The 27,912-nt window shown below is 48.8% G+C and overlaps 2 protein-coding genes across 2 annotated transcripts; both read left to right on the top strand.

The window, feature by feature from the left end:
- The first annotated feature begins 2,564 nt into the window (after positions 1–2,564).
- LOC126543464 (high-affinity choline transporter 1-like) lies at positions 2,565–13,778 on the top strand. The gene is made up of 4 exons (XM_050190582.3): positions 2,565–4,222; positions 10,243–10,350; positions 11,010–11,165; positions 13,600–13,778. Exons 1-4 carry the CDS (start codon positions 3,979–3,981, stop codon positions 13,776–13,778), a joined length of 687 nt encoding a protein of 228 aa, XP_050046539.3. The 5' UTR covers positions 2,565–3,978.
- Positions 13,779–14,883: 1,105 nt separating this feature from the next.
- Positions 14,884–27,518, top strand: LOC126543918 (high-affinity choline transporter 1-like). Its single transcript, XM_055078461.2, has 5 exons — positions 14,884–15,028; positions 16,978–17,107; positions 19,735–19,952; positions 24,165–24,366; positions 24,975–27,518. Exons 1-5 carry the CDS (start codon positions 14,903–14,905, stop codon positions 25,631–25,633), a joined length of 1,335 nt encoding a protein of 444 aa, XP_054934436.2. The 5' UTR covers positions 14,884–14,902; the 3' UTR covers positions 25,634–27,518.
- The last annotated feature ends 394 nt before the right edge of the window (positions 27,519–27,912 follow it).

The raw sequence follows: 27,912 nt of genomic DNA, 5'->3' as shown, positions 1-27,912 counted from the left end.
ACTCAGGCAAAGACAAAAAAGTATCAGAAAGACAGCCTTACAAAGGAAGATTTATTAAAGGAAAACATTTTAGGTAAGGCAGTTACTGAGTCCATACTAACGCAACCATAGGTCTCCTCAAGATTCTTCATTGGAATTGCCGATCAATTTACTCCGCAGCAACAGATTTATTGTATCTATCATCGAAATTTTCCCCGGATATTATTGCTTTGCAAGAAACATGGCTTGCAGCTCATCAATGTTTTCAATTGGCTAACTATCGCTCTTTCCGACTGGACCGTCCATCGAAGGGCGGAGGTTTAGCTTTCTTCATCAATAACAGAATTAGCCTTAAAGCAAAGATATCATATAAACATATGTCCCCCGAAAACGAAATTTTCGCATTAGATATAACTATACCAGGGTGTCTACCTTTCTCTTTAGTAAACGTATACTTTCCGGCGGGTGTACAGAACACTCGATGTTTGAATTCAGCAGTGACTTCATGGTGTAAGGAAAAAATTCTGGTTGGAGATTTCAACTCCCATCACACGTGCTGGGGTTTTCGAACTGACCAATGTGGCAAACGCTTGTGGGATTGGATAATAGATAATAATCTGACTTGCCTGAACTCTAGAATTCCTACATACATTTGTAAACAGTCCCGCTCCGCATTGGATTTAAGTTTTGTAAGTTCGTCCTTCACTAACTCATCCTGGACAGCCTTGGACTGTGCAACCAACAGTGACCACTTTCCAATAATGGTTGAAATTGCTTGCCCGATTATGCCATCGTGCTCCCAGGTACGCGTATTTGTAGATTATAAAAAATTTAAATCCGATCTTAAGGTACATTTGGCTTCTCATTCCGAAGAGCAGGAAGACACCAAAGCTATGAAACTTTGTGCGGTAATTAAAAGAACATACAAAAAGGCTGAATTCAGTGTTACATCTGCAAAGCAAACATCTTATAACCCTTGGTGGAATGCAGACTGCACGCGAGACCACCGACGCCGACAGGCAGCTTGGAAGCAGCTCCTCTACAACCAGTGCCCCAAAAATTGGTCTGATTACAAGTTTTATGCTGCTGTCTTTAAACGTACAGTTGCTAAAGCTAAAGAGGATTATGATAGGAAACACTATGATTTCCTTTCTAAATCTAAAAACAAAAAACCGCTGTTTAGGTATATGAGATCTCGGAAAATTCTGCCATCGCCAGCTAATATTGATTATGTCAATCTGTCTCCCGATGAAATGAGAAAATCTCTCGAACTCCTTGCTAAAGGCTTGGAGAGTAGATTCACGTCATCGATGTCGTATAATTTGCAAAAATTAGCCCCATCCTTAGTGTATACTGAAGTTTCATTGCCAGAATTATCTCAAGTGATTCGAACCTTACCATTGTCAGCCCCTGGTCCTGATGGAATTACCGTTCACATGATAAAAATTTTATTTGATCTATCTCCTGGAGACCTTCTAAACGTTATAAACTATTCCTTACAGAAAGCCTGGATACCTTACGATTGGAAAGTAGCTAAAGTAATCCCGATACCCAAAAAACAAGGACAAGGTTATAACATAGAAAACATTAGACCTATTTCTCTTACTTCTAATATGGTCAAACTCATAGAGAGGGTATTACACTGCCGCATTACTATCTGGATGACGGATAATTTAATATTAAGTCCAAATCAAATAGGCTTTAGAGCTAATTGCTCAATATGGTGTGCCCATGCTGATTTAGAGAGCCGCATCCAACTTGCCCGGAAAAGGAGAGAATATTCTGCTTTGATGAAATTAGATATAGCTAAAGCTTATGACAGCGTCGAACATTCAATTCTGCTAGATATTCTGCAGCGTCGTAATTTTCCCTATTATATAACCGCATGGGTGGCAGAATTTTTGCGATCAAGAGAATTTTATTGCTTTAAGGACGGATGTTCTTCGTCTAAATTCAGACAAACTCGCGGAGTTCCCCAAGGATCTGTCCTATCCCCAATATTGTTTAATATATTAATGAGCTCTATCCCCACTTGTCAGGACGTGCACGTTTACGTGTATGCAGATGACATTGCATTCTTTGCTGCCGACACTGACATTAACACATTATACCAAAAATTAGAAAGCTACATGAGCATGCTAGAAGTATGGCTTCAGACAATTTGTATGTCATTAAATGTAAGCAAAAGTGCCATTTTAGTGTTCTCGGTCATGGATCCGGTTTCAATTTCTATTACTTATAAACACGAACCCATTCCACAGGTTGAGTCTCTAAAATATTTGGGAATCACATATAATGGAAAACTCAACTGGAGTCCCCACATAGAGAGTGTAGCGGGTAAGGCACAACGTGCTTTAGGTATTCTGCGCAGAATGAGCAACCGAAAATATGGACTGCGTAGGGATTCACTGTTGATGATTTATAAAATGTATATGCGTCCCATATTGGAATTTGGGTGTGTCTTGTTCTCAGGCGGCCCTGCTTATAAAATAAAGCCTCTGGTTCTTTTGGAGCGTGAGGCTCTACGCCTATGTCTGGGACTCCCCAGGTTTGTGGCTATAAATGTTATCCACCAAGAAGCGCGCCTTCCAACATTGCCCTGCAGATTTCGCATCTTAACAGTTCAAGCCTTTCTGAAATTTTACAGCTTGCAGCTTAGACGATCTGAATACGCATTCATTGATGATCCAAATTCCTTCTTCCTTGCTCATTGGCCTCGATTTCACACTCCACAGATCATATTTGTTCAAAAAGAATTAGATAGCCTGAATGTGAACATTCGAGAGGTAATTCCGTCAACCGAATCACATCAGAATATTAAGATAGATTTTGATGACATATTCCCCCCCAACTCTAAGTATCAATCTGCCACTTTTTTAAATAACCTGTTGCAAGATTACCTAGCGCACGTGCAAACAAATAACATAATAGCTACAGACGCTTCAGTGAGCAACGAAAAGGCGGGCGTAGGCATCTTCTCGCTTCCGCTTGGCTGGTCATTCTCCTTGAGACTGCCAGATTTCACACCTGTTTTTGAAGCCGAGCTTTTAGCAATTCTTTTAGCGCTTCGGAAACTCCCGTCGAACTCAATAAGTGCAATTATTATAACAGATTCCCTTTCGGTCTGTACTTCGCTTACGGCTTCACCCAATTCGCCACCAATAAAGACGTTTCTAACATTAGTTCCTCCACAGTTGACTTCTCTAAAACTATTATGGGTACCTGGACATTGTGGCTTACATTCAAATGAAATGGCAGACGCATTAGCGCGAGCATCCCTGAGTGGACCTATAATGCCTGTTCTTCCTTTGGTGGCTCACATAACAGCAATCAGATATAGAAAATATTCAATTCATAGAGATGTCAGTGAATCAATAACGACATGGACAGAATATCAGCACCTCAGATTTCCGTGGAAGATCCAGTGGTGTCCATCAAGACAATCAGAAGTAGCGATCACGAGATTACGCTGCCGTGTCCCTCCATTAAACCTATATTTACACAGGACTGGTCTGACGCTATCGCCTCTGTGCCCATACTGCCAAGAAACAGAATCACTAGATCATTATTTTTTGGTTTGTCGACGATACAAATTGTTAGGAAAAAGACACCTAGAACTTCCATTCGCAAAATTAGGGTTAATATTATCACCTGAAATCATACTATCTTTAGGTGCGTCAGTTATAGGGGTCAGCCACAGGGACGTATTTGATGCCGTTTGCAGTTACATTCATTCAACAAAACGTATAACTCTTTAACTTTTGTCTTGTATTTTGTTTGTTCTTGTACGTTTTTTTTTTTTTTTTTTTTATCTCTCTTTCGTTATATTTTTTCTCATCGAATAAGTAGCACTTCAAAAGATTAGGTGAACGTTTCAGCACGCAATTCTTGGCCAATCCCCCAGCGTGGGTATGAGCCATAACATGAGGCCATCATCATCATCATCATCATCGGTCGCCATGTCGTCCTGAAGGCGCCGCAGCGGCACAAGCAGCAGCCATGCTCGTGAACATCGCGGGCCTTGCGGTGGTGATCGTCTTCTACGTGGTGGTGATGACCGTTGGCGTGTGGGCGGGCCGCAAGGTGCACGCACCGCCCAGCGGATCGCGGCGCGCCAGCCGCGGCTCGATCATCCACTTCAGCAGCCGGGCCGATTCGAATGAGGACAGGAACCTGTACCTGCTCAAGCTGTTCGTGGCCAACCGGGACATGCCGCTGTTCGTGGGCATCACCTCCATGACCGGTAGGAGGCGTCCTGCGCTGCGGTGGCCAAGATAATTATATATATATATATATATATATATATATATATATATATATATATATATATATTAAGCACTATTAACGTACTTCGTCGTTTTCATTTGTACATAACCATCATCATCTTCCCTGTTCTGCTACTTCTTCGCGCATGAGCTGGGCCGTTGCCTTTTTTGGGGAATAGACAGCACTGGATAACTTGGTCGGTCTCGGCATTATAAAGTGGTGGAGGTACGTCAAGACCCCGACGTCCTCTCGCGTTCCCGTCCTCCCTGGAGCTACGTTCCGGTCGCCGCCTGCGACCTCTACAACGATGGCCACTTCCAACCCCGGCCCTTCCGGTGCCTCTAACCATACCACACATGACGACCCCGCCTGCGGCGCCCTCTTGGACTGTGACGAGCCCGCAGCGCGATCTCCCTGTCTTTGCGGGACTCCGGGGTGATGACATAGACGATTGGATCGACCACTACGACCGCGTCAGCTTTTGCAATAAGTGGAACGACACCCAGAAATCGAGGCACGTCGCATTCTACTTGACCGGTGTTGCAAAGACGTGGTATCTCAACCACGAATCCGACCTCGCGGATTGGTCCACGTTTACCTCCAAGCTGCGGCAAATCTTCTCTTCCTCGTCTGGCCGCGCAGAAGTCGCCAAACAGAAGCTGGGCACGCGCCTCCAACTTCCACAGGAGTCTTACACCACATACGTAGAGGATACCTTGGCTGTGTGCCGCCGTGCGAACCCTAGCATGACGGAAGCCGAACGCGTTCGCCACATATTAAAATGCATTGGGTCTGTCGCGTTCAACGCCTTACTCTTGCAAAATCCGGCTTCTGTCCAAGACATCACTTCCACGTGTCAACGCCTAGACGAGCTGCAGTCTATTCGTATTCCACATGACAGCAGCGATCCTCAGGTTCCCCATTCTGCAGATCTACGTGCTCTTATCCGCACCATTATGCGCGAAGAGCTTCAACTACATCATTACAGAGCAAGAGTGCCTCGCTATCGTTTGGTCGGTTCAGAAATTTCGCCCATACCTTTACGGCCGCCATTTCATCATCGTCACCGACCATTATGCTCTGTGCTGGCTTGTCATCAATGAAAAACATGTCAGGACGCTTAGAACGCTGGATACACCGCTTGTAGGAATATGACTTTACAGTAACGTACAAGTCTGGAAAAAGTCATCATGATTTAGACGCATTGTCTCGCTGTCCACTCTCGCTCTGTCCCGATAAGGCGCCGTCGTCTTCCCCACCACGTCGTTCTGATGCTACGGGAGTCTCACACCAGCTGCCTGGAGTCTCACACCTGCCTCACACCAGCTCTCGATAACGCCCCTGGACGAAGTTACGCTTTCATCACGCTCTGATTTCGTCTTGCTCCAGCGGGCCGACTCCTACTGTCGAGCTCTCATGGATCGCCTTAGTGGGTTCGCCGAACCACCCAACAGCCGCTTTCGACGCCAACTTCGACAATTCCGCCTTCAAGGTGGCGTGCTACACCGCTACGTTTACCACCCAACAGGTCACCGGTAAGTCCCAGTTCTACCTCGCTGCCAATTCGCTTGCGAGTATTAGAGGCACTTCACGACGACGTATCTGCTGGCCACTTAGGCTTCCACAAGACTTACGACCGCATCAAGACCCGCTGCTTCTGGCCTGGCCTATCCACAACGGTGGCCAAATACATTGCCTCTTGTGCGTCATGTCAGCACCGGCAAACGCTCGACATCCCCTCCTGCCGGTTTACTACAATCTGCCCCTTGCCCGGACGCACCTTTTGAATTTGTTGGTATTGATTTATATGGTCCCTTGCCGTTGACACCCTCCGGTCACCGTTGGATTGTCACTTCGGTCGACCATTTAACAAGATATGCCGAGACTGCCCCTCTGGGATTTGGTACCGCTTCTGAGGTCGCCGACTTTTTCTTGCGCTCCATCGTCTTACGCCACGGGGCTCCTCGCGTTCTTCTCAGTGACCGTGGCAAGGCGTTCATTTCTCAAGTTCTCGAGGAAGTTCTTGGGACCGCTAATACCGTCCACAAATCTACTTCTACCTATCACCCGCAAACCAATGGCCTTACTGAGCGCTTCCACCGTATGCTGTCTGGCATGATTTCCATGTACATCTGTCCTGAGCACACTGACTGGAATAAAATTCTTCCTTTTGTGACATTCGCATATAATACTGCTATTCAACGGCCTACCGGCTACAGCCATTTCTTCCTTGTGTATGGACGATCTCTTTTCACCATATGCGACAGAGAACTCTATTTAGCACCTTCTTCGCCTAACGCGTCCCTTCCAGAAGATTTTGCTGCCCGAGTTGTACATTGCCGTCAAATCGCCCGGCAAAGCACAGAAGCTACCCAAGCTGAGCGCAAACGTCACTGCGACAACAAACGCCGTGACGTACGTTTTCACCCTGAAGACCAAGTCCTGCTTGGACTCCGGTCCGCACTTCAGGCCTCTGTGAGAAGTTCCTTCAACGCTACATTGGACCATACACCGTTGTGCAGCAAACATCTGCCGTGAACTATCTCGTCCGCCCAGTACACTCCGTCACTGACCGGCGCCGCCGGAATGCCGAAATTGTTCACGTCTCGCGGATGAAGCGCTTCACTCCCCGTTTAGACAATCTCTAATCTGCGGTCAGGCTGGCCTCTTTCATGAAGGGGGGGAGTTAGTGTAAGCACTATTAACGTACTTCGTCGTTTTCATTTGTATACATAGCCATCATCATCTCCCCTGTTCTACTTCTTCGCGCATGAGCCGGGGCGTAGACGCATCGCTATAAATAAATCAGCGTAGATAACAGAGTAAGTTCGAAACGAAAGAATTCACCGCAATTGCGATACTTCCTAATGCGAAATTTGAGCGCAGCTCTATCTCTTTTCATTTCATTTTATGTTGGCTGATGCGGGTAATCTGTCTCGTGCGGCACGTCGCAAACAGCGCGAAGGGTGTCGTGTTGGCTCGCCAATCGGCAGATCGCGAGAGCCAGCGCGTGGTCGCGATTCACAGCAGCCGCCACCGCAGACAGATCGCCGCTCACGCAGCGCTTTGTTTCCATACACTCTAAGAAGAAACGGAGGAAATGGGGTATTGAGGTTGCTCCTTTAGGGGAGAAACTGATCTGCCACAACCATTCCTCCCTTTAGGGGGTAAGTGCGAGGGGATGAAAAAGGCCTCATGCGGTTACTACTTCGAGGACTAACAGTTGCCCTTTTCCGATGCAAATGTGGAATTAATGAAATTAGGCATTTGTGCCCTGATAAAAAAAAATTACTGAGCTGAAAAAAAGCTGCCCGAAAGCAGGATTCGAACTCACTCCCTGACCCTCCCAAGTTAGGTACTCTCAACACTTCACCACTGCAGACCGGATACTCAGACAACATTAAGCTTCGGAACGCAGGCGGGACAATGTGAAAGCAACTCGGTATTTTGCGTATGCTATGCGGGGAGAGTATAACGTTGAGAGAGTATAACGTTAAATGTAATTGCAACCATAAGCGACGACAAAAAGAAATCTGCCCGATTATTTTGTGGGCGATTTAAACTGAGGCGCTACGCGATGTATATGTGTAACGAGCTCAAACGTGGCACCCTAGACGACAAAGAAGGCCAATTTCTCTGTTGCTTAGCGTGTCCCGTTTGAGCTACACGTCGCTTCAGTTAAGTTTGTGATCTCCTTGGAACGGAAGGAATGGTACTATTGACCAAGAAAATCTAGCAGTCTGTCAATGACTTGCGCGTTCATTGTGTATCGCTCACTTATGGCGTGTGCACGGAGGGCATGGCTCTTAATATTCCAGCTTTCAAATTTCACTTGATTTTCTCACGAAGAGCCAAAGTGCTGCTTTACATGCAGTTCAATAGACAGTGCGCGAACTTCGAACTATATTCACGACTTTTAGACAATACCGTTTTCGCCACACCACTGCACGGCACCGACGAAAACAGTGGTGTGCATGGGGAGGAGGTGTAGCCGTTCGTCCTCCCGTTGCTCTTTTTCCGACCAGGGACTAAACACTTACTCTCCGAAATTTGCACACTGCACGCACGTTCATGCAGTTAGTCCCTTGAGGGACGAAAGCACCCTTTTTAGGACTAACGGCCCGGTTACTCTCGTTTTCCCCGGGATTTTTCTTAATATGTACAGACGATGCACGCTCCTCTAGCGCCATCTCGTAGCTATCGTCACCGCAGAGCCAGTCTGGCCCGGCACTACGCTTTTCTTCTCATGCTTTCGCCACATCCTCTTCCTCCGCCTTTCGCCTCATGGTAACGCTGCAACCTCCTCCTCCGCTTTCCTCCTCCCGCTCTTTTTGCTATCGCCGTCTGTCAGCGCGTGCGCTCTTTCATCCTTCGCTGTGCTCGTTCGCTCGGTTACGAGGGACGCCGACGCTCGCCGTAGGAACGGGTGCCTAAATGCTGCGCTCAAAAATATTGGTAGTGGTGAGTTTCGAACCTACGAGCCCACGTTCAGAAGCCGACTGCTGAAAGATTTGGTGATGGTGAAACAAAAGCCATATCTAGCACCACTTGTAGAGACGACTTAGAGACTAGGAAAATTGAGATGTCACGAATAATTTAATGCCAAACACGCCATATTCTCTGTGCGTTTCAGTGATCGCGGGATCCGCCTTCCGTTGGGGCGTTACTTCACCGACCGAAACGCCACGGACCTTTGCCCTAGGGCTCGTGCACTTCACGTCGCGCAACACACACAGATAAGCACTCAGTAGGTTGATAAGGATGATAAGGAGAGATGAGGGGTTATATGGGTCTCATCACGGTTGGTAACGGTTCGACGTGGATGGATAAGGTGGTAAAGAGCGAGAAGGGCCTATAATGGTCGGATCGATTCTTGTAACGTTAATAAGCACCTACATTCGCCGGATCAAGTCGGATAAGGTTAATATGGACAGATGAGTTGATAAGGGTCGGATAATGTCTGATAAGGTTGATAAGGACAGATAAGGGTTGATAAGGATCGGATCAAATACGATAAGGTTGATACTGAGCGATACGTGTTGCTAATGCTCGGATCGAATCATATAAGGTTGATAACAACCGATAAGTGTTGACGAAGGTCGGGTCTAGCCTGACAAGGTTGATAACGACCGATAATGGTTGATAAGGGTTTATACTGGTCGGATCAAATTTCATAACATTGATAATGACACCGGGCTGCGTGGACATGAGCAAGTGGCACACTGCTTAATTACGTATACTCAGACAACTCCCAGAAGAGTTTATGCGTGAATTTCCTGAACTGCACAGAATGTTCGGGATCGGACCACATTTTTAGTCGGGATCGGACCACATTTTTAGACTGCACATGCCCACGGGAATGCCCAGTGGCATAGCCAGGGCGGTGGAAAACCCGGCACATGCGCCCCCCCCCCCCCCCCCCCCCGTAAATGTTACTATGCGGCCTTTCGAACACCTTCCCCACTTTTGCACCTACCCCAAAAATGCCCCCTGCCCTGTCAAAAAAGAAGATTCTGGCTGCTCCAATAATAGCAACCCACATTTATTTACTGTACTAACATCGAGGTCGGGCCACATATTTAGACATATATCTTGGGGATCAGCCCGTGAGAAAGCCTTGAAACCCAGATACCCGAGACAAAAAAAAAGAAAAAAAAGGGAGGGCAACTCGGTAAGGAAAACATTTTGTTCAAAACTCTCCTCAACATCTTATCGCTCGACGCGGCAACTGTAACAGGAGTGCCATATACGGCAAACTCAGTGCAAGCTCGAAGCTTCTAAGCACCATTTGCGAGCCACCGGTATAGCTTCAACGCATTTCAAATGTGATGTACTGAGTCTTACGCTGGGGATCCCGCAGGAGGCCTACGGCGCGGTCGATCGCTGTGATATCATTACGGAATCGGGAAACGAGATCGCACATAAGCTTTGTTTTTTCAACTCCGCGCTGATCAGCGGCCGGGCCGTTCTCGCCACACACTCACACTCTTCCTGCAGCGACCCGGGCGGGAGCTGGCTACCTGCTGGGCAGCGCGGCGGCCGTGTTCAGCTACGGGCTAGTCCACGTGCAGGCACCCATCGGATACGCCATCAGCCTGCTGTGCGGTGAGCCCGCTGCTGGTTTCGCGCAGCTTGTACGAGACTGTCGGCCTACTTTCTGCACACCGCCTTGCCTTCTCGTGCTCATTCTTGCGCGTTTGGACGTTAGAGGGACTCGAAGAGGAATGTTGCCCCTAAGGAGAAAAGGAGCTACGCAGACTTCATTCGGATGTCCCTGGGAAAGAGCTTCCACCTGCAGTAGACACGAAAGATTGATCATGATGATAATTGTTATAGTTATGCAAGCATTGCGACAACAGCGATGTTAGTCATTGCGAAGAACGAAACGATCCGCAGGGCTTTTGGGACGAATTAGCCTTTGTCTGGACTACTCTACAGATTGTACATTGTTTGTACACATTATTCTGAAGTGGCGGGGGGGGGGGGGGCAGGAAGATGACGAAGCAGGGCGTTTAAGACAGGCTATCCACGATCTTGACTATTGACTCAGCAGCGGCTTGCAAATATATATTTCCAAACCATTTACAAAGTAGTTTAGTCTAATAAACATGATGGCGGATTAAAAAGAAAGTTCTACTTAAAGTATAGGTCAATAGTCGAAGTGACAACCGGTCTTGTCCAAACGGTCTGCGCCGCACTCTTCCTCACCATGACCCTTATCGTTGTCCTAATGCTGGCAGCGTGACGGCTCAACATTATCGCAGGCGGACGGTTCTTCGCGCAGAAGATGCGCAACACCAAGTCCCTGACCATGATCGACCCCCTGCAGCAGCATTACGGTCGCTGGATCGGACTGATGCTCTCGCTGACGGCCGCCTGCGCCGACATCTTCTGGACGGCCGCGACATTTACGACGCTCGGTGAGACGCGAATGTCACCTCTCTCTTCGTCCCCGTATCCCCTTCCCCCAGCGCAGGGTAGCAAACCGGACGTGCATCTGGTTAACCTCCATGCCTTTCCTGTCTTCTCTCTCTCTCTCTCTCTCTCTCGGTGAGACGTCGGCCGCGTCTGTCCAAATGTCAGTGCGAGGAGACCCCGAGACGTGTACCGACGAGCGAATGCGCTAGAGGACAGCTGGTCAAAGGAGGATAATGGATATTTAGATTGACACTGAGTGCATGCAGTTTGTATTGGAATTCGTTGAAGTTTCTTGAGGTGCGTAAATGTATACACATATGCCCTGTGCCTCTGCGAAGACAAAGCAATTAAAGAAAAAGAGATCTCCCGCGGCAGATAGTACATTCCTAGTCCTTGAGCTGGGCTACATCGAAGAGGCGGGCATTACTCGCGCGAGAAATCGAAATGTACAATCTACTAAATTCACGAAGTTTGAACTAATTACCCTACGCCGCATATTGCAGTTTAGAAATTGTAGCTCCGGGCAATGCTTATCCACCTGAAAAGAATCCTGCGGATGACGTCGTTTGCGATATATGCACCATCAAACTTGCTGTAAAAGTGCACTGTCGTTCTACTTGCTTTCTTTACCGAAACGCCATTTTATGCATTGAAGCACAAAAATAACTGGACCGCTAGTATATTTCTTCGCAAAGTTCGGGAACGAATATCTCGAAAGTGGTGTAATCCTGAGAATTCGTTCCAATTGGATCTACCTCGCGAACTCCCGGGCTAGAGTTAGCGAACTGCAATATGTGGTATAAGGGAATAAGTTAAACATTTAATTATTGACTTTTTGAATTAGTCGATTAAGCATTTCGATTTCTTGTCCAAATAATGCCCACCTGTTTGAGCAATAGAGCTCAAGGATTATACATGTGTTATCCGCCACCGATAATTTTTAAAACTTACTTCGGGTTTTCGCAGAAATAGCCTGTAAGGCACACATGTAATTGTTTGTAAAATAGGAGGTCCTAAGGTTAAAAGGCAATCACGGGAGTTCATAACGCAACATAAGTTAATTTCATTAAACAAATCAGACAGCGGTTCGAGTCCACGTTGTTAAGAATGGCGAGCTGCAATGTAGGATTGCCACCCAATTACGAATGGGGGACAAGACGCGCATCCCCACCACTCTCCGTCGCTTCAGCTAGGATGCGTTCGTGGAAGCGGGCTTTGTGCTGACACCGCCGCAAATCCTCCAGCCCCATCGCCGTTGTGACGGAACTAGTTCGGAGGGCGAACTATTGTGCCAGAGCTCTCCAGCGCGGACCTGATTCTCTACGCATGAGCGAGCTGCCGCGGGAAAGCTGTCTTTTCGCCCTTCTCACGCGCGGTCCGGGACGCAGGACAATGAGTTACGCAGAATGGCTCCGTGCTTCCCGGAACGGCGCCCCTCTGACGTCGGCTCCAGACCTTCGCACCTGTGTGTTTGCGTGTGTGTGGGTGTAAGCTGTGCCGTGGAGAGGCGACTAGTTTGCGATGACGAAACGAACATTCGCCGCCTTGTATCGCCGACGGACGGAGTGTTTAAGAACGGCTGTTGTGCGGATGCAGCACACACTTCTCTCGTGCAGTCAGGTTGGACTGACACACTTTCTCTTGAGCAGTCATGTTGGACTGACACTCTTTTTCTTAAGCAGTCATGTTAGACTGATTTAATTTCTGTAAATAAACCCATTTTCCTCGTTCTCGATGAGAAGCAGTTCTTCCCTTCATCAACGTCCTCAGCGTGTTTAAGTTGGACGACGGCATGGGCCAGCTACCTTCGAATTCATGCCGGACTCCAATCTTGGCAACGGATCTCGAGCGATGGGATTGAGCCCCCAATCCTGACAACATGTACAAGTTATCCTAAGCATGCTGTAAGAAAAACTAGACAGGACCAACACTAGGCAAGAAAAAAGAACTAACAAAAGGTACGTAAATAAAATTGCCACAGAACACATTACAAGAACAGCAACGGTGATTGTTCTTGCACCCGCCGTGGTTGCTCAGTGGCTATGGTGTTGGGCTGCTGAGCACGAGGTCGCGGGATCGAATCCCGGCCACGGCGGCCGCATTTCGATGGGCGCGAAATGCGAAAACACCCGTGTACTTAGATTTAGGTGCACGTTAAAAGAACCACAGGTGGTCGAAATTTCCGGAGTCCCCCACTACGGCGTGCCTCATAATCAGAAAGTGGTTTTGGCACGTAGAACCCCACAATTTAATTTTTAATTGTTCCTGTACACATATAACAGCAATCCCTATTATTGTTACATGCAGTTTTGGCACATTGTGGACATATGTAGACGTCCTATGGTCGTACGAGTACTTTGCGGTCTATATAGCTCGGCGTACGTGGGAACCGCGCCAGTTCTTACCCTTTCTCTTGCGTGCATGCTTCTCTTACAGGCCAGATAGGGAATATCATGCTGGGGTTGGATGCCACAGCGTTCATCCTCACGACGGCGGTCACCATTTTCACGTACACTGGCATGGGCGGGCTCTACTCTGTCGCGTACACTGACGTCCTGCAGCTGGCCGTCACTTTCCTGGGAATGGTATGCGCCGAATCAGTTCAATCGCTGTAGAGAAACGTTCCGTTTGCGTTCCGATAGTTCCGTACGATTCTCACGGAAATTTTACCGAATTTTTACGGAAACCGAATAAAATCCGTAAGAATTATGCGGAAACACGCGGAATTGCTGGTACGACGTTCGGAACGTTGAAATATGGATGTTTGGTTGTTTTCACTAAGGCCATCGCGCAAGTACATTGTCAGAACCGCAATGAAGCTTACTGTCGCAGCAGGAGCGGTACAATGAGAGACACGCAGAGACTTCTGCGCCAGGGGGCTGGAACCACAGAGAAGGGCGTAGAGTGAGTGTGGCGTGGGAGACGCGGAAACGGTAAAACGCAAATACGGCCGTGTGGTCCTTCAGTCGCACCATTATCACATAATCTGCGTATGTCAGTCAATCGTGTTGCATATTGTCAACGTGCCTTGTAGGTAGCGAGCGGCAGCAACAGAGTACAGCAACAGAGACACACATCAGAGACACGCAGCAGCACTTTAGAAAAAAAAAAAAAGAGAGCGAAAGAAAATATGTTGAGAGTCTCCGCAACGCTCTCACTCCGCGACACTTTAACTGGAACTAATAAAGGAAATACGTATCGCCCCTCGTATATCACAAACACGGGCATTCATAATTCTAGAGAAAGCAACATCACCGAGTAAATTCATTTTTCGAATGACACTTTAGGTAAGAAACGCGTTTAACTAAGATCAATGTCCCCCATATGACGGACATATTACGTTAGGATAGTAAGTCGAAAAGCAGCTGGGTAGGCCACGTAATGCGTAGAGCAGATTCACAGTGGACTTTTAGAGTTACAGTATGGGTGCTAAGGAAAAGGAAGCGCAGTGGAGGACTGCAGAGAATTAGGAGAGGGGGGGGGGGAATGAAATGAGGTAATATGCAGGCACAATTCGGGAACAGCTAGCACAAGTAAGGGGTAATGGGAGAGTCCTTCGTTCTGTAGTGGACATAAGGATAGGCTGATGATGATAATACTATTAGTTATGTGACAATGATGATTACGATACGCCGGAAAGCTGTGCGCATGCTCCGCCCCTTTAGCTTTCCCCTCGCTGCCACAGAAAGGTGTTGAGCTACTCTGATCTGCGCAGTGGACTTGCGTGGCTTACTGCGCCATGAGCAAAGCGGCCGGCCTCGTGGGTCCACCCTTGAATCAGTGGCAGGGACCGGCACGGGGCACGGGATTTCTGCAGATGATCGACCAGTTCCTCATGGCCGTGTGCGGTGGCATACCGTGGCAGGTGCGGTGTCCCTTCTCGGAACGCCCCGACGACAATCGGCACTCCACTGTGAAGAGCTGGATACGAAAGGATGTACACCCGGCCACAAAAGTTTACGGACCACAGACTCTCAGGAAACGCTCAATTCCCGACCAGCCTGTAGCAATAACCACTAAAATTGTATGCGGCAATGTTGTTAGCATATTCTAGTCGACGTCCTAGATGCAAATACCAGGCTGCGTTGTGAGGTTACGGGGATATTCAGCTCTTTGTCAGATTTCATGGTCCGTAATATTTTGTGGCCGGGTGTACACCCTTGAGCAAAAGTATACGGGCCACAGGGTCGTCGAAAAAACAGAATTTTCGTCGCAATTAACGCGCATAAACGGAAACTGACGAGTGCACTAGAAAACTCGGAATGGAAAGTTCGGAGTGCAGTATTTAATTTCAAGTTGCATTCGCGGACAGAGGAGAAAACGAGCTTTATCGCTCAATCCCTGGTCCGTATACTTTTGCTCGAGGGTGTACGCTCTTGTGTGTGACGAATCGAACGACATGGGTCGTTGGTGAAAGGAAAATAATGGCTATTGAACGTCAGGCAGTCACGTGAGACACGACCGTGCTGTGCCGCGAAGGTTTCTTCGGATGACGCCACGTTCGTTCAATTTACGCAGCTGGTGATTGGTCGATCAAAAGAGGCGGGGCATTATGCCGAGCTGCGAGGTGCAGTTATCTTACTTCGCACAGGCGCAGACCTTCTCGCCTTTTCAGAGAAAGCCTGACCTACGTAGGACGCATCGTAAGGGAGAGGGAAATGTGGAAGGCGCACTTAAGAAGTAGCCCTATACCAGCTTAAACTTGGCAAAGTGCCCTAAAAATTTTATTTCGAATAATTTCGCTTAAAATGGTCGCTTTTTTCTGCGGGGAAAAATTGAACGCGAAACTTTTTTTGTTTGTTAGTGTCGTGCCGTAATTGGAGCGCCGACACTTCGTACTCTGGATATCGAAAGCGCAAAATCTTACGTGTGGGCCATTTGGGCGCAAGTCGCACAAGCTTGCTACGCTATCCCCAGAACGCAATGCAAACCTTCTTTGACGTATGCCTCTACTTGTTGCTGGACTAGTTGGTTCATTCTTTTTTGTCGAAGTTTAGGACGCAAAGAAAAAAAAGGACACTCATTTATGCGACAGTAAACTTTTCCCTATTGTAGTTCACGTCCCGAATGTCACTTAAGCGGCAGGCTTAAAGCTCACTTAAAGGCCTTCTTTAGCAGGTAAGTAATTATTCGGTTTGATAGACCCTGAAAATCCCCGATGCCACGACGTGCTGTTGCGGGAGCTCGAATTTAGTCCGGGGCACCTCACAGCGGCGTATCTCATAAGCATTACTATTACAAGCTATAAGAGAAAGAGGAAGGGGGTAGCGGCTGTGACACGTGGCTTTGTCATGTAAAACCCAAGAATTAAACTTTTTTTTTGTTGACAGCAGCGCCACAACGCACAACCTAACTAGTGGGTGAAAAGAAAATCGAGGGACGCAATGCACCGTCACTGCGCTACTTCCGCGATCGCTCATAATTATCCCGAATTTTGTTCATCTGTCTTTCATCTTTCGCTGTGCTCGTTCGTTCGGTTACGCCGCCGACTCTCACCGCATTAACTGGCGCATAATAGCTGCGCTATAGAAGGACCTCTCATTTTATTCGCATACATAGCGGCAGGCGTCGGTGATGCTGCGGCGATAAATATGAACGTCCTAGCACGTCCTGCAGAGGGCAAGATCGCTGCACAACCACTGTTATCCTCCTATCGGTGCTTCAGAAATCGACGTGGCAAGATTGGGGCTTACTTAAAAATATCTGGCACGGGGGATGGTTCGCATCGACAGGCATGCTTCGTGGAGCCACGCGACGAGTATAGAGCGTCCTTCTGCTAAAGAACGTTGACGCCGACGGCTTGCGCATGCGCAGGCGTACTTCCAGCGTGTGCTCGCCAGCAAGACGGTGTTCGACGCCAAGATACTGTCCTTCATGACTGCGCTCGGCTGCCTCGCTGTCAGCGTTCCGGCCATCGTCATCGGCGGCATCGCAAAAAACGCAAGTAAGCTGCGATTGATCCACTTTGTCGTCGTGCTCACATATTCACAAGGGAGAATTTCGTATACGGAGATCGATATTTACGGTAGTGGCACGCTAAGCAGCATTCTTGCGAAGAACCGTTGCATGGGAGGTAAGGTTGCGCACGCCTTGTTCTAATGTCTTTTAATGTTAGACGTGTTGTTGCAACAAGCTGTCTTTTTCTTCCCAACGCCTTGCGACGTACGTAAAGCCCCTTAAACTTCGTAAAGTAGTGCCACGCTTTGAAGAATGCCGCCTCCTCCTCGCGCGCTCTGGTCGAGGCCTACGCCGCGTCGCTATTGGCCTCATAGCATCACGTGGGCCCTCGCGCTGTGCAGCAGCGACATTTTTGCCCAAGAAGCGTCTACGGAGTGGCGAGGAGCGCATGTTGGTGCCGTTGCTACGCTCGAGCAATGTAGGCAGCGCCACGGTCGAGGAGGGAGCGTGAAAGAGAGGAGAAACGAGAAGGAGTGAAGGCGGAGGAGGAGAGTGTCGCTACTTTACGAAGTTTAAAGGGTTTTAGACGTACGCTGCTCGCACTGTGGCCGGCGGCCGCGATGTCCCTATTATTGAGGAAACACCGCGGAAACTGGGGACTACTTTGTCTGATGCGCGGAGGGAGAAGGCACGGCGTATTGCGCTCTTTCGAAAGGAGCTTCTCTTGTATCCTTGACACGTGCACTGACTATAGGGATGATGGGCGCGTGAAATAGCAACCTGCGCGTTGGATTTCACGTTTTGATGCCGTTTGTTCATATATGAGGGCGTGGTAAGAGAATGAGAGCTGTACACTAAGCTGCGCCAAACTCGAAGCTTCTCGCCCGGTGGCCGCGGTAAGCAATATTCATCGGCGATGCTTTATAATTCCGAGTACCCTGCATGTGCAAGCTTCATGGGTGGCTTAGGACTATACTTTGAGGCGGATGGCATTGCCATATCTGTCTCCTTCATACTTGAAAGCGACGGTCAATCGGAGGTACTGATCATGTGCGTCAGCGAGGCGTCACTATCACATTTAGAAAGTGAAGTAACCTTGTTACAGAAGGGCTAGGCATGCACGCGCGTAACTTTCGGCTAACGGTCGCCAACTAATGTGCCTCGATTTGTACCTGGTTTCAACGTATAGATTTTCCTATGCCTTATTAAGCCTTTGTTATCTTCGAGGTTTGTTTCGTTTCCTTTCTTGTTATGTCTTCATGTAGTGTGGTAACTGACCTTGCGTAATCTTGTTCGCATTTAAAGAAGCGTTTTCCTTGAGTTTAATATAGTTGACGTTCAGTGCTCGTCCTGTGTGGTTTTCTATTCGTCCTGTTCGTTCGCTCTACCTTGTCCTAGAAGAGAAGCGCTTCTCCAGGGCTCCAGTGGCCTTGGCTGCCGAGGGAACCCGGTCCCCAGCTTGTCGCTGGTCGTCCGGCTTAGAGCTGAGCAGCGCCGCCTCCGATTGGGACTGGTGAGAACCGCAAGATTATGCTGACACCCCCGGGGCTTGTGTTATATGGTTTAGCACATTCGTCGCAAAAAGCGCATTCATTTTTGCACTGAGTGGGGTATCTAATAGTGCGGTAGGCTTAGGTGATTGTACGCGTTTGTCGCTAGTTGCCGCCAGACGACAGCTTCCCCTCTGGTTATCTTCTTGTGGGGCGGGGGCGTCCGTCTTTTCCCTAAACGGCAGTTTGCATGATTTCTGCGTATTTGGACAGCGGATGGCCGCTACCGTTCCCCTGCGCCAGTGGACCTTTTGCCGCCCTGTTCGGAGGGTACTTGTTCGAGCTACAGCTTGGGCTTCTTGATTTTCGGGCACGTGTTCATGGCCGGGTGTCCGAACCAGCTGCACATAGTAAAGGTTGTCTCATTGTGTCGTCAGTAGCCGCGGCGCGTCGTCTGTGATACGCATCCGACTCTGTAAGCAGCGCACGCCGCTGGAGACTCCGTGATCGTGGTGTTCGGGCCGCTGTGAATGGCGGCTAGGGCAGTGGCTGCCTCTTGTGCTTCTGCCAAGCTGTATGTTCTTCCGGATGCCGTGTCGACGGCACACCTCTATGGATATTCAGCGCCTGCGGTCTGTAACACCGCGATAGCTGGCATTCCCTGTCGCTCGTATTCCACTGCGTCCGTGTATCTGACCGCAGGGTGGTCGACGAACACTTGCGATCTTGTCGCCAGGTATGCACTCATCCTTGAAAATACGAAATTTCTGCAGGGAGAATGCTTTATAGCCGGACTATATTATACAAGGATTTCCTACGCGGTCCAGAATTCTGCTGCAGTTTGCTTTTAGGCAGCACTGTGTTGTCCGGCTGCGAAAATGACGATAGTACAAGGACACGCGAACCCAGTTTGTGATTGGGAAAGACGTGTCGAAGGCCTGCACTGCCACGCCTCTTTCACTGATATCAAGCGGCATCTTCTACAGGGACAGGCGTGTGAGAGGCAGTTTTACAACTTCGAAACTATGTGTCAGCATACTCTCTGGAGCGTGCAAGTGCGAAACACACCCCAACAATCGCCTTGTTCTACGCAATCGCTGTCCCAAGAGAGGCGCAGTGAATAACGACACTCGTGTGCTTTTGAGAGAGCGTGGCGCCCATCCTGTTCCTCGGCCATGCGCAGACTTCACGGCAGCCGGCTACGACGGGCCGTACAATCTGCGCGAGAACGAGCACGTGCAGGTGTTGGCGCTCGCGATGCAATGGCTGTGCCCAGGCATGGTGTCGGTGTTTGGCCTGAACGCCCTCATAGGCTCCATCATGTCCTCGGTGGACTCGTCGGTGCTCAGCGCTGCCACTCTCGTCACCCGCAACATCTACCAATTCGTCATCAGACCCACCGTGAGTGTCGTGCACATCTCGGTACCAAAGCCTTATCTTGTCCGTAAACCTGTCACCGTTTTGTGGATCACCCAGTTACATTAACCGGGTGACGCCAACACGCTTCACACTCATTGCAGTTGGACAAAAGCTTCGCAAGATGCCGCTACCAGCTTTTGCCTATGCGGACCACGGTTGCGGCGCCGCAGCCGTGCACTGCAGAAGCAATAGCTGGTGGCGACATCTTGTGACCCTTTTTCCAACTGCAATGGGTTTGAAATGTCTTTTGTGTCGCGTGAGCTTGTTCGTCGGTGGAAAATAATGAAAAAGAGGGCGTGTTAATGATCATAACCCTTACGAGCTCTTTATTCCCGTAGTATTAGATGGTGAAACACTCCAGTATTAGCTTTGTGTGTCCATTCACCGTAAAAACCCGCATAAATTACGAGGACATTTTCCAATGTTTAGCATCCCAAATTTCCGCCTCGTATACACGCGGGTCCAAACCAAAATTTCAGCGAGAAGTCGAGCTCAGTGTTTTCGTTTCGGTATTGTGCCTGGCTACCGTCATCCTCTTCGTCCTCTAGAGTACAGGGACGCCATCTAGGGACGGCGCGGGTTTGGTCGCCATAACGTGCTGACGTAGCAAGCATGTGAGCTCCTCGGCAGCACACGGACTAGCGTGCTAACCACGTGACGGGCACGCTATCGGGAAACTGCATTTGTTTCTCTTCACACTGAAGCAGCAAAATGTCACGAACGCGAAAGCAGTGCTCGGCTGCCTTAAAGATGAAGATGATTTTAGCTGCAAAGACAGTTTTTAGTTGCGAAGACAACTTTAGCTGCGCCGACGGGAGGCATGTGCAGTTCGCGGCGTGATTCATTCGTGAGTGGTTCATTGAGTTTTTGCCCCAGTCGTGTATTATACGTGGACGAAACTTCTCTTGATTGGTTTTCGGTATGTCAGAAACTAGGTTCGTATTATATTCGAGTTTTTTTAAGGTACCCTGCACCACGAAATGTCGCTATCAGCTTTGCTGCTGCCGCTCATGCATCCCGGTGAGCCACAAAATGGTAACAAGGTTACGCATCAAGGCAGATCTCTCATGGCAAATCAATGCCGCGGAATCCTTCATGGTGGAGAAAGGTCTATGAAAGCAAAAAAAAAGGCCATAAACCAGACATTAACACCCACTTACAAAGTGAACCTGCGTTTTACGAAAGGCTCCGCAGTTGAAGAAAAATTCCACCTGGTCTTGCGATCGGACTCATGGCTAACGGATTTCCGGGGTGGCCGCTCTGGTTTCTGAAAAAGCTGTGTGGGTTTCCTTTCTAGGTTCGTGTCAAGCTCAACTAGAGAAATATGCTTCCTTATCTTCAACTTTTCAATAGTTCTTTCGCTTACTTTCCTGGTTGGGATGCCCTCACAAATTTATCGCCATGACAGCTGAAAGGCATCGCAAGCAGTATTTTTTTATTTATATACGCGTGACACGCCGAAATGCTCTCAATACACAACCGCTAGACCAATTTGACATAAATATGCGAAGGAGAAAAGGAAATTCTACCTAGTGCAGGAGCAAAATTTTGACTAGAGCCTCGAAGCTTTTTCCGAAAATTGCCGAAATTCGGCAAGTTATGACAATTAAAACACATCGTTTAGAAGTACGTAACAGTGAACAAAATAAAGGATATAGCACCTCCGTAATCGGCATCTGCTGAAGCATCTAAAGCGAAGAATATGTTACGTGCAATTTCGTAAACGTAGCTGGAAACTGGTGCAAAAGTTCTCCAGAGACTGCAACGTGTGAAAGTTCGATGTTGTCGGGTGTGGAATTCCAAACAACGGCTCCAGAACATTCTGGTAGCCGCCTGCCATGTGATTGCTATCAACAGGTAAAATGTTTGCGTTCTTGATTCTCGTCGCTGACTTGTATATGCTCTCTGCGAACTTCCATAAGGGATTAGCCAGCCATTGCGTGTCATGCGCCATGTTCAGAAAATACATGCAAACCTTGGGAGTCATCATCATCATCATCAGCCTGGTTACGCCCACTGCAGGGCAAAGGCCTCTCCCATACTTCTCCAACAACCCCGGTCATGTACTAATTGTGGCCATGTCGTCCCTGCAAACTTCTTAATATCATCCGCCCACCTAACTTCCTGCCGCCCCCTGCTACGCTTCCCTTCCCTTGGAATCCAGTCCGTAACCCTTAATGACCATCGGTTATTTTCCCTCCTCATTACATGTCCTGGCCATGCCCATTTCTTTTTCTTGATTTCAACTAAGATGTCATTAACTCGCGTGTGTTCTCTCGCCCAATCTGCTCTTTTCTTATCCCTTAACGTTACACCCATCATTCTTGGTACCGTTTTCGTAAGCCTCCAGGTTTCTGCCCCGTACTCCCAACACTCCCACACCTTAGGAGTATTGCGTTGCATATATTGCTCGAAAAATGTCCGCTAATGGTTATACAATCCTTTAAAAGTAAGAACGGCGCTCTAGAAAGAAAGAGCCCCAACATACTTACACAATAAGCAGAATAGGCTACCTGGGTTGGTCGGTTACTTATTACGCCGCTCAAACCTCCGGTTGAACATGTAAACACGCGCACGCACGCACGAAAAGGGAACTCAAAGGGCGCGGAGACAATTAAATGGACCGGCCTGTTATTCATTTAAAGCTCCGTCTGAAATTTCTCGAGACAAGAAGTATTGCTATTTCAACGAAAAAAATATATAATAAGGCTATAATTCATTGTCTTGAATATTAAGCTCAAACGGGTCGCCGATATTGTGAGTGTGACGTCGTAGATTTCCTCGCTTCGTCGCACATCTCGGCCGCCTTTATGCAAGAAAACTTCTCAAGGCATTTAGGTTTAGTGCTCGCTCGCTTATAAACTAAAAGTCTAATCTTTATTGAAAGACGATTAAGAGGCCCCGAGAAGCTGTTCTGGAAATCAATGACGTGAATGCGAGCATTCCTGTGAACTTCAAGGCGGCATCCTTTAGTGGTATACTGTTTTTATGCATCCCCATCCACCAATACGTTCCCATCTCCTTATTGAACCTGTACTGGTTTCTAGTACTTGACCTGTACTGGTATGTGTATTGTATCAGTTTTGCATTTTGCTCAAACTTCGCCGCAAGGACCTTCCGAATATTTCAATATAATACTTTGCGCTGGTACTTGCCTGGCTTGCCAGGAAAAATAATGCAGTGTCATTCGCCTGCGCCAGTTGTGGTGTACGAATTGTATCTGCCGGCGATGGTAAGCAAATCTCGATGGCCATGTCTTGCCGTGTACTAACATAGCCGGAAACAGTTGGTGACGTCACGGCCACCATGTCCTCGAGTACAACTTATCGCTAGCGGCGCAGGCGATGGGAACTTCGTCTTGTATTCTTGACAAATCAAGTAGTAATCAGCGGAAGAAGTGTTGAATGAATGACCGGGACCACCAGAGGCGGGCTTCGCGCGAAATTTTATCAAGAAAGTAGAGAAATAAAACAAATCAGCGGTGAGAGCAAAAACCCTATTTAAACGACTGCTGGCAATAATACTTTCAACTTTTCTTATTTTGCGTTAATTGAAAATGTTACACTTTGAAAGCTTAGAAAATACGTATACTGCAGTGTCCCAGTGCACTAATAGAGAGCTTTAGATTAGGGGGACGCAAGCCTTGGGGCCCGCTAGCGCTTGGGGCCACGGTACTGCGCATGCGCAGACCCTTACGTAGGAGTCTGCACATGCGCAGTACCATGGCCCCAAGCGCTAACTGGCTCCAGCGCTTGCGCCTCCCTATTCTAAAGCTAACTTTTTTTTTTTTTCGTTTCCCATGTGAAGGTGAAAGCTCACTCGGTCGTCTGCTAGCAGCATAGCTGCAGACGACCGATCGATCAGCAGCGAGTGCCAAAACGTCAAAATGTTTTGCTGCCACGTGACCCCCCTCGTTTGTCATGACGTCGTGACACATACACCTCAGAGGAAACAAAAACGAAACTGCTTCGCAGAGAACCCATCACTGTGAAATATTTAGGGTGCTCTGAAGCTTTGCGAGTACTTTTTTCTAACGGTCCGGGTCGAGGACCTTTATTGAAAACGCAAAATGAGAAGTCGTGGTAAATGTCGTGTCAGTGCTCTTTCAAGTTTTTAAGGTCAACTGCAAGTCACTGCACACGAATGTCACGTCGAGAAGCGTTCACGACGTAGAGGGGCTGCGCGCACGCGTAGGCGACCGACGTGGAGATCTCCGTGGTGCTGCGCTCCATGGTATGCCTCCTGGGCGGCCTGTCGGCGTTCCTCGCGCTCTCGGTCACCTCGGTCACTGACCTGCGGATAGCCGCTTCGGACGTCGTCTTCGTGCTCCTCTTTCCGCAGCTGCTGTCCCTCTTCTACCTCAACAAGTTGACCAACTCGTACGGCGCGTTTGCCGGTGAGCAGCGAAGCAGAGGTCGACCTTCTTCCGCGGAATGGCGTCAAAAGTCCGCCACCACAGCCCTTTTCACGCAGGAAGAAGTACGCGCCCGTTCATTCACGAACTACGCGGGACTTGAGGATAATTGCGTCAATGTTACGTAACTTTATTCCGAGCTTTCTCCTTCATAGTCATGAATGTTTTGAAATGCGAAATTCTTGCACAGACTTTAATTATACTCTATTGAAGTACAGTCAAGGTGGCCGGGCGATGTTTTACGCCTTTTCTACCGAGTCTTCATAAACCTGTTTCGAAGTCACTTTTTGCATTTTTTTAACAAAAGGAATCAATTGGGGGCTGAAAGCAGATGGCCCCGTCGGACACTTAACTAATTTAGCGTCTGTAAGCTGTTCGGCAAGTTCACCGCGTTACGTAGCACGTGCGTGCCCGGGCAGACGCGGACAGCGCGAACCACGTGACCCACGGGATCTCGCACTGCCTCCGGGATCGACCCAGTTCACTATTTGCACGTCTCTCTAAGATCGGCCCGTTCGACCAGGCGAAGGCACTCCGTTATGCAAAACACTGGGGTGCTGCGCGATTCGCTGCCGTTGCACCTCGTGCAGGATTCACAGTGGGTGCCGTGCTGCGCGCCCTGTGCGGAGAGCGCTCGCTGGGCATCCCGGTGGTGCTGCAGCTGCCGATGTACGACGGCGCCAGGGACGAGCAGCGCTTTCCCTTCCGCACGCTGTGCATGCTGACGAACCTGTCGACGACGATGATCGCGTCCCACGTGGCGCAGGTCTGCTTCGGCCGCGGCTGGCTGCCGGACAGCCTCGACGTGTGCGGCTGCTTCGGCCGCGGCCCGGGGCGACAGCGCGGCGCCTCCTTCTTCGAGTTCAGGGAGCGCAGCGCGTCGCTGTTCTCGTCGCCCGAGGGCCTGACCAGCAAGATCGCCGGCGAGCCGCCGTCGCACGTGGAAGGAGCCGCCGCGCTCACGTCTCCCGATAACGTCGACGAGCGCCTGTCGCCCAGCACGTCTGACGAAGCCAACGAGCACCCCACGAATACGACCGTCGCCAAGGACCAGCCTACGCGCGCGGCCGAAGCCAAGGACCAGCTAGCTAACACGGCCGAAGCCAAGGACCGCCCTGCGCGCACGGCCAAAGCCAAGGGACACCCTACGCACACGGCCAAAGCCAAGCGCGGAAGCCTTCCGCGCAAGTCGTCCGTCAGCGCCAAGAAGAAGAGGCGCGCCTCGAAGCCCGAGGGTGGCACCGACTAACGCGGTGACGGAACCCTCGCGGAGGCCGGTGTGCAAGACGTCTCCGTGATGTGTCGGCGTGGCCGGGACGAACGCCATAGGATAGGGGGGGGGGGGGGGGTGCTGCGAAGTGCGCAGCGTGGCCACATGACGTTCGACAAGGTACCCACCGCTGCCCATCCCGCCACTGCTGTCCTTCCTTCCACGCTGATTTCATGGTGGGATTGTCAATCACTGTGAGATGGTTCGGCCAGATTTCGTAGGACATCATTAGCTCTCTGGTAAAGTAGAGCTTCCGTTTCGGCTGTTAAGAAAATATTTGTATCGGTTTCTGTTTAAGGGTTACCAGGTAGCTGGGCAATTATTATTGATGTAAGGGGGAAACAAACCCCGTATGAATACGCGAGGAATTCCACTGACAATCATTAGCTGCGGAGACTGTGTGCTACTAATTACTTCGCGCGGCTCATGGCTTCTGGAATGCGTATTTATGAGACCTAGGGTGCACAACGAATAACATACTTGTCAAGAGTCTTAGGTAGTATATTGTGATTCACGAGATCAAAATATCTCGTCAGGCCCGTGAAAATACCCAATAGTAATTTCATTCACTGCTCTTTTTTGTTTGCTCTACTGTACTTAGTAGTGCTGTCTGTCGACCTTCCTTTTACCTGTCCGAATTGTTCTTTTGCAAGAGCCACGAAGTTACATGCGTATCTAGGTTGGAAGGGCTTTGCATGATATGTCCCTAAGAAAAGCGACAGTTGGGAATGGAATAACACTCGATTTGGTCATACGTGAAGGGTATATTATACTATAAAATCTTGAGACCCGTCATAATCAATCCCTAAATACTTCAATTGTAGCCCAGGATCCGAAGAATGGCAACATCACACTAATCTACAAGAAGGGAAATTAACGAACTGAAGAATTATAGGTCCGTTAGCTTGATTTCAATATTGCACAATATACTGTGCAATATGAAACTAGCGAACAGCACGTCATCAGGTGAACGTACAGTTAGTGTCTTCTTAATTGAAAGCGAGAAGTATGATGCCACAGCACCGCGAACAGTCTTAAACAGATGTACTTTTGATGAGACGGGCCAAGTAATAAATCGAAAGAACAATTTAGCATACGGGCTGTCTAAACTCGAGGCATTCGTATTGAATGGCTGGGAGTTATCGAGCAAAAGTTTTTCTGGTCAGTGCGTTCGCTAGGGAGCTGCTGTCCTTGTGCGGCAACCACAGTGCAGCTCTCTCCCATACAGCGGAACCATTCGGAGCGATCCTCACTGCCACCGTGCCTCCCTCGCGGCTCCAGCATTTGAAGGAAACGAATATTCGATAATTTCGAATAGCGAATTCTCCACCCGAATACGAATCAAATGGCCTAAAGCTATTGGATTCGTATTCGAAATTTTCGAACGAATGTGCGCACGCCACTATGCACCGCGGATAATGCGAAGCACCAGAGCTCCACGAAAGCGCTGTAGATGGAGCGTGCAGCTCCCAATGGGACATCGGCGAAGAACGCGTGTTCGAGCACCATTGGCGGTGGGAAGGCAGAGCATGAGTCTGAGTACGAGGAGTTGGCCCGACGACGACGGCGAGGTGACGACTACGGTCGTCGTTATATAAGACTGACGCAGCAAGCCCAGTTTCCGGCTCTTCACTTCTGTCTCACCAAAAGCATTCACTTTTCACCTGGCTCGAGACAAGCAGGTAAAATTAAGAGTTGACCTAAGCTAATTGCTATTGACTTAATAGTTCGATAACAGCTAATCCAAGCCCTGAGTCGGCTGGGTTCAAAATGCGGTGCATCCGTCTTTTAAGCGGCATTTAGAGTGAATTTCTTTTACAAAGTGTTTTGTTATTTTGTTTCAGTGTTTATTTGAAAAATTGAAAATCTCTGCTTGTATACTGTACTGCCAAGTTGATAAAGGGTCAGGACCTCTGTCAAGCTTACGAGCTTTTAGTCCTGTCTCCTTCGCTGTCCAAGAGAAAAATGAAGACTGAATGGAATTCACTTGGTTATTCTTTCCCGCTCGTCGCAGTATTCCATGAGACTCTCCTCCAGAAGTTGTAGCACTTGGGAGTGAAAATTATGTCACGCCTGCACTGGGGAAATCGATATCATGTGAAGTATTTTGAAGGAAGTAGGTTATCCAGCATCGTTCGAGGTTCCGCTATGCGTTACAGGGTGGACCAACGTGTTTTGTGTGAGGCGAGAAGTTGACTGACGACCACAGCAAGACGACGACGGCAGTGACGACAATCGTATCTGACGGCAACTGCATG

Source organism: Dermacentor andersoni, chromosome 10, assembly GCF_023375885.2.
Source record: "Dermacentor andersoni chromosome 10, qqDerAnde1_hic_scaffold, whole genome shotgun sequence".
In the NCBI taxonomy this organism is placed as follows: Eukaryota; Metazoa; Arthropoda; class Arachnida; order Ixodida; family Ixodidae; genus Dermacentor; species Dermacentor andersoni.
This window is presented reverse-complemented; position numbering and strand designations above follow the sequence as displayed.

Coding starts and splice junctions, on each gene's coding strand:
- LOC126543464 (XM_050190582.3), top strand. CDS start 3,979: ATGCTCGTGAACATCGCGGGCCTTGCGGTGGTGATCGTCTTCTACGTG. Junction 4,223..10,242: donor GGGCATCACCTCCATGACCG/GTAGGAGGCGTC, acceptor CTCTTCCTGCAG/CGACCCGGGCGGGAGCTGGC. Junction 10,351..11,009: donor CGCCATCAGCCTGCTGTGCG/GTGAGCCCGCTG, acceptor ACATTATCGCAG/GCGGACGGTTCTTCGCGCAG.
- LOC126543918 (XM_055078461.2), top strand. CDS start 14,903: ATGAGCAAAGCGGCCGGCCTCGTGGGTCCACCCTTGAATCAGTGGCAG. Junction 17,108..19,734: donor CGGCATCGCAAAAAACGCAA/GTAAGCTGCGAT, acceptor GGCCATGCGCAG/ACTTCACGGCAGCCGGCTAC. Junction 24,367..24,974: donor CTCGTACGGCGCGTTTGCCG/GTGAGCAGCGAA, acceptor CACCTCGTGCAG/GATTCACAGTGGGTGCCGTG.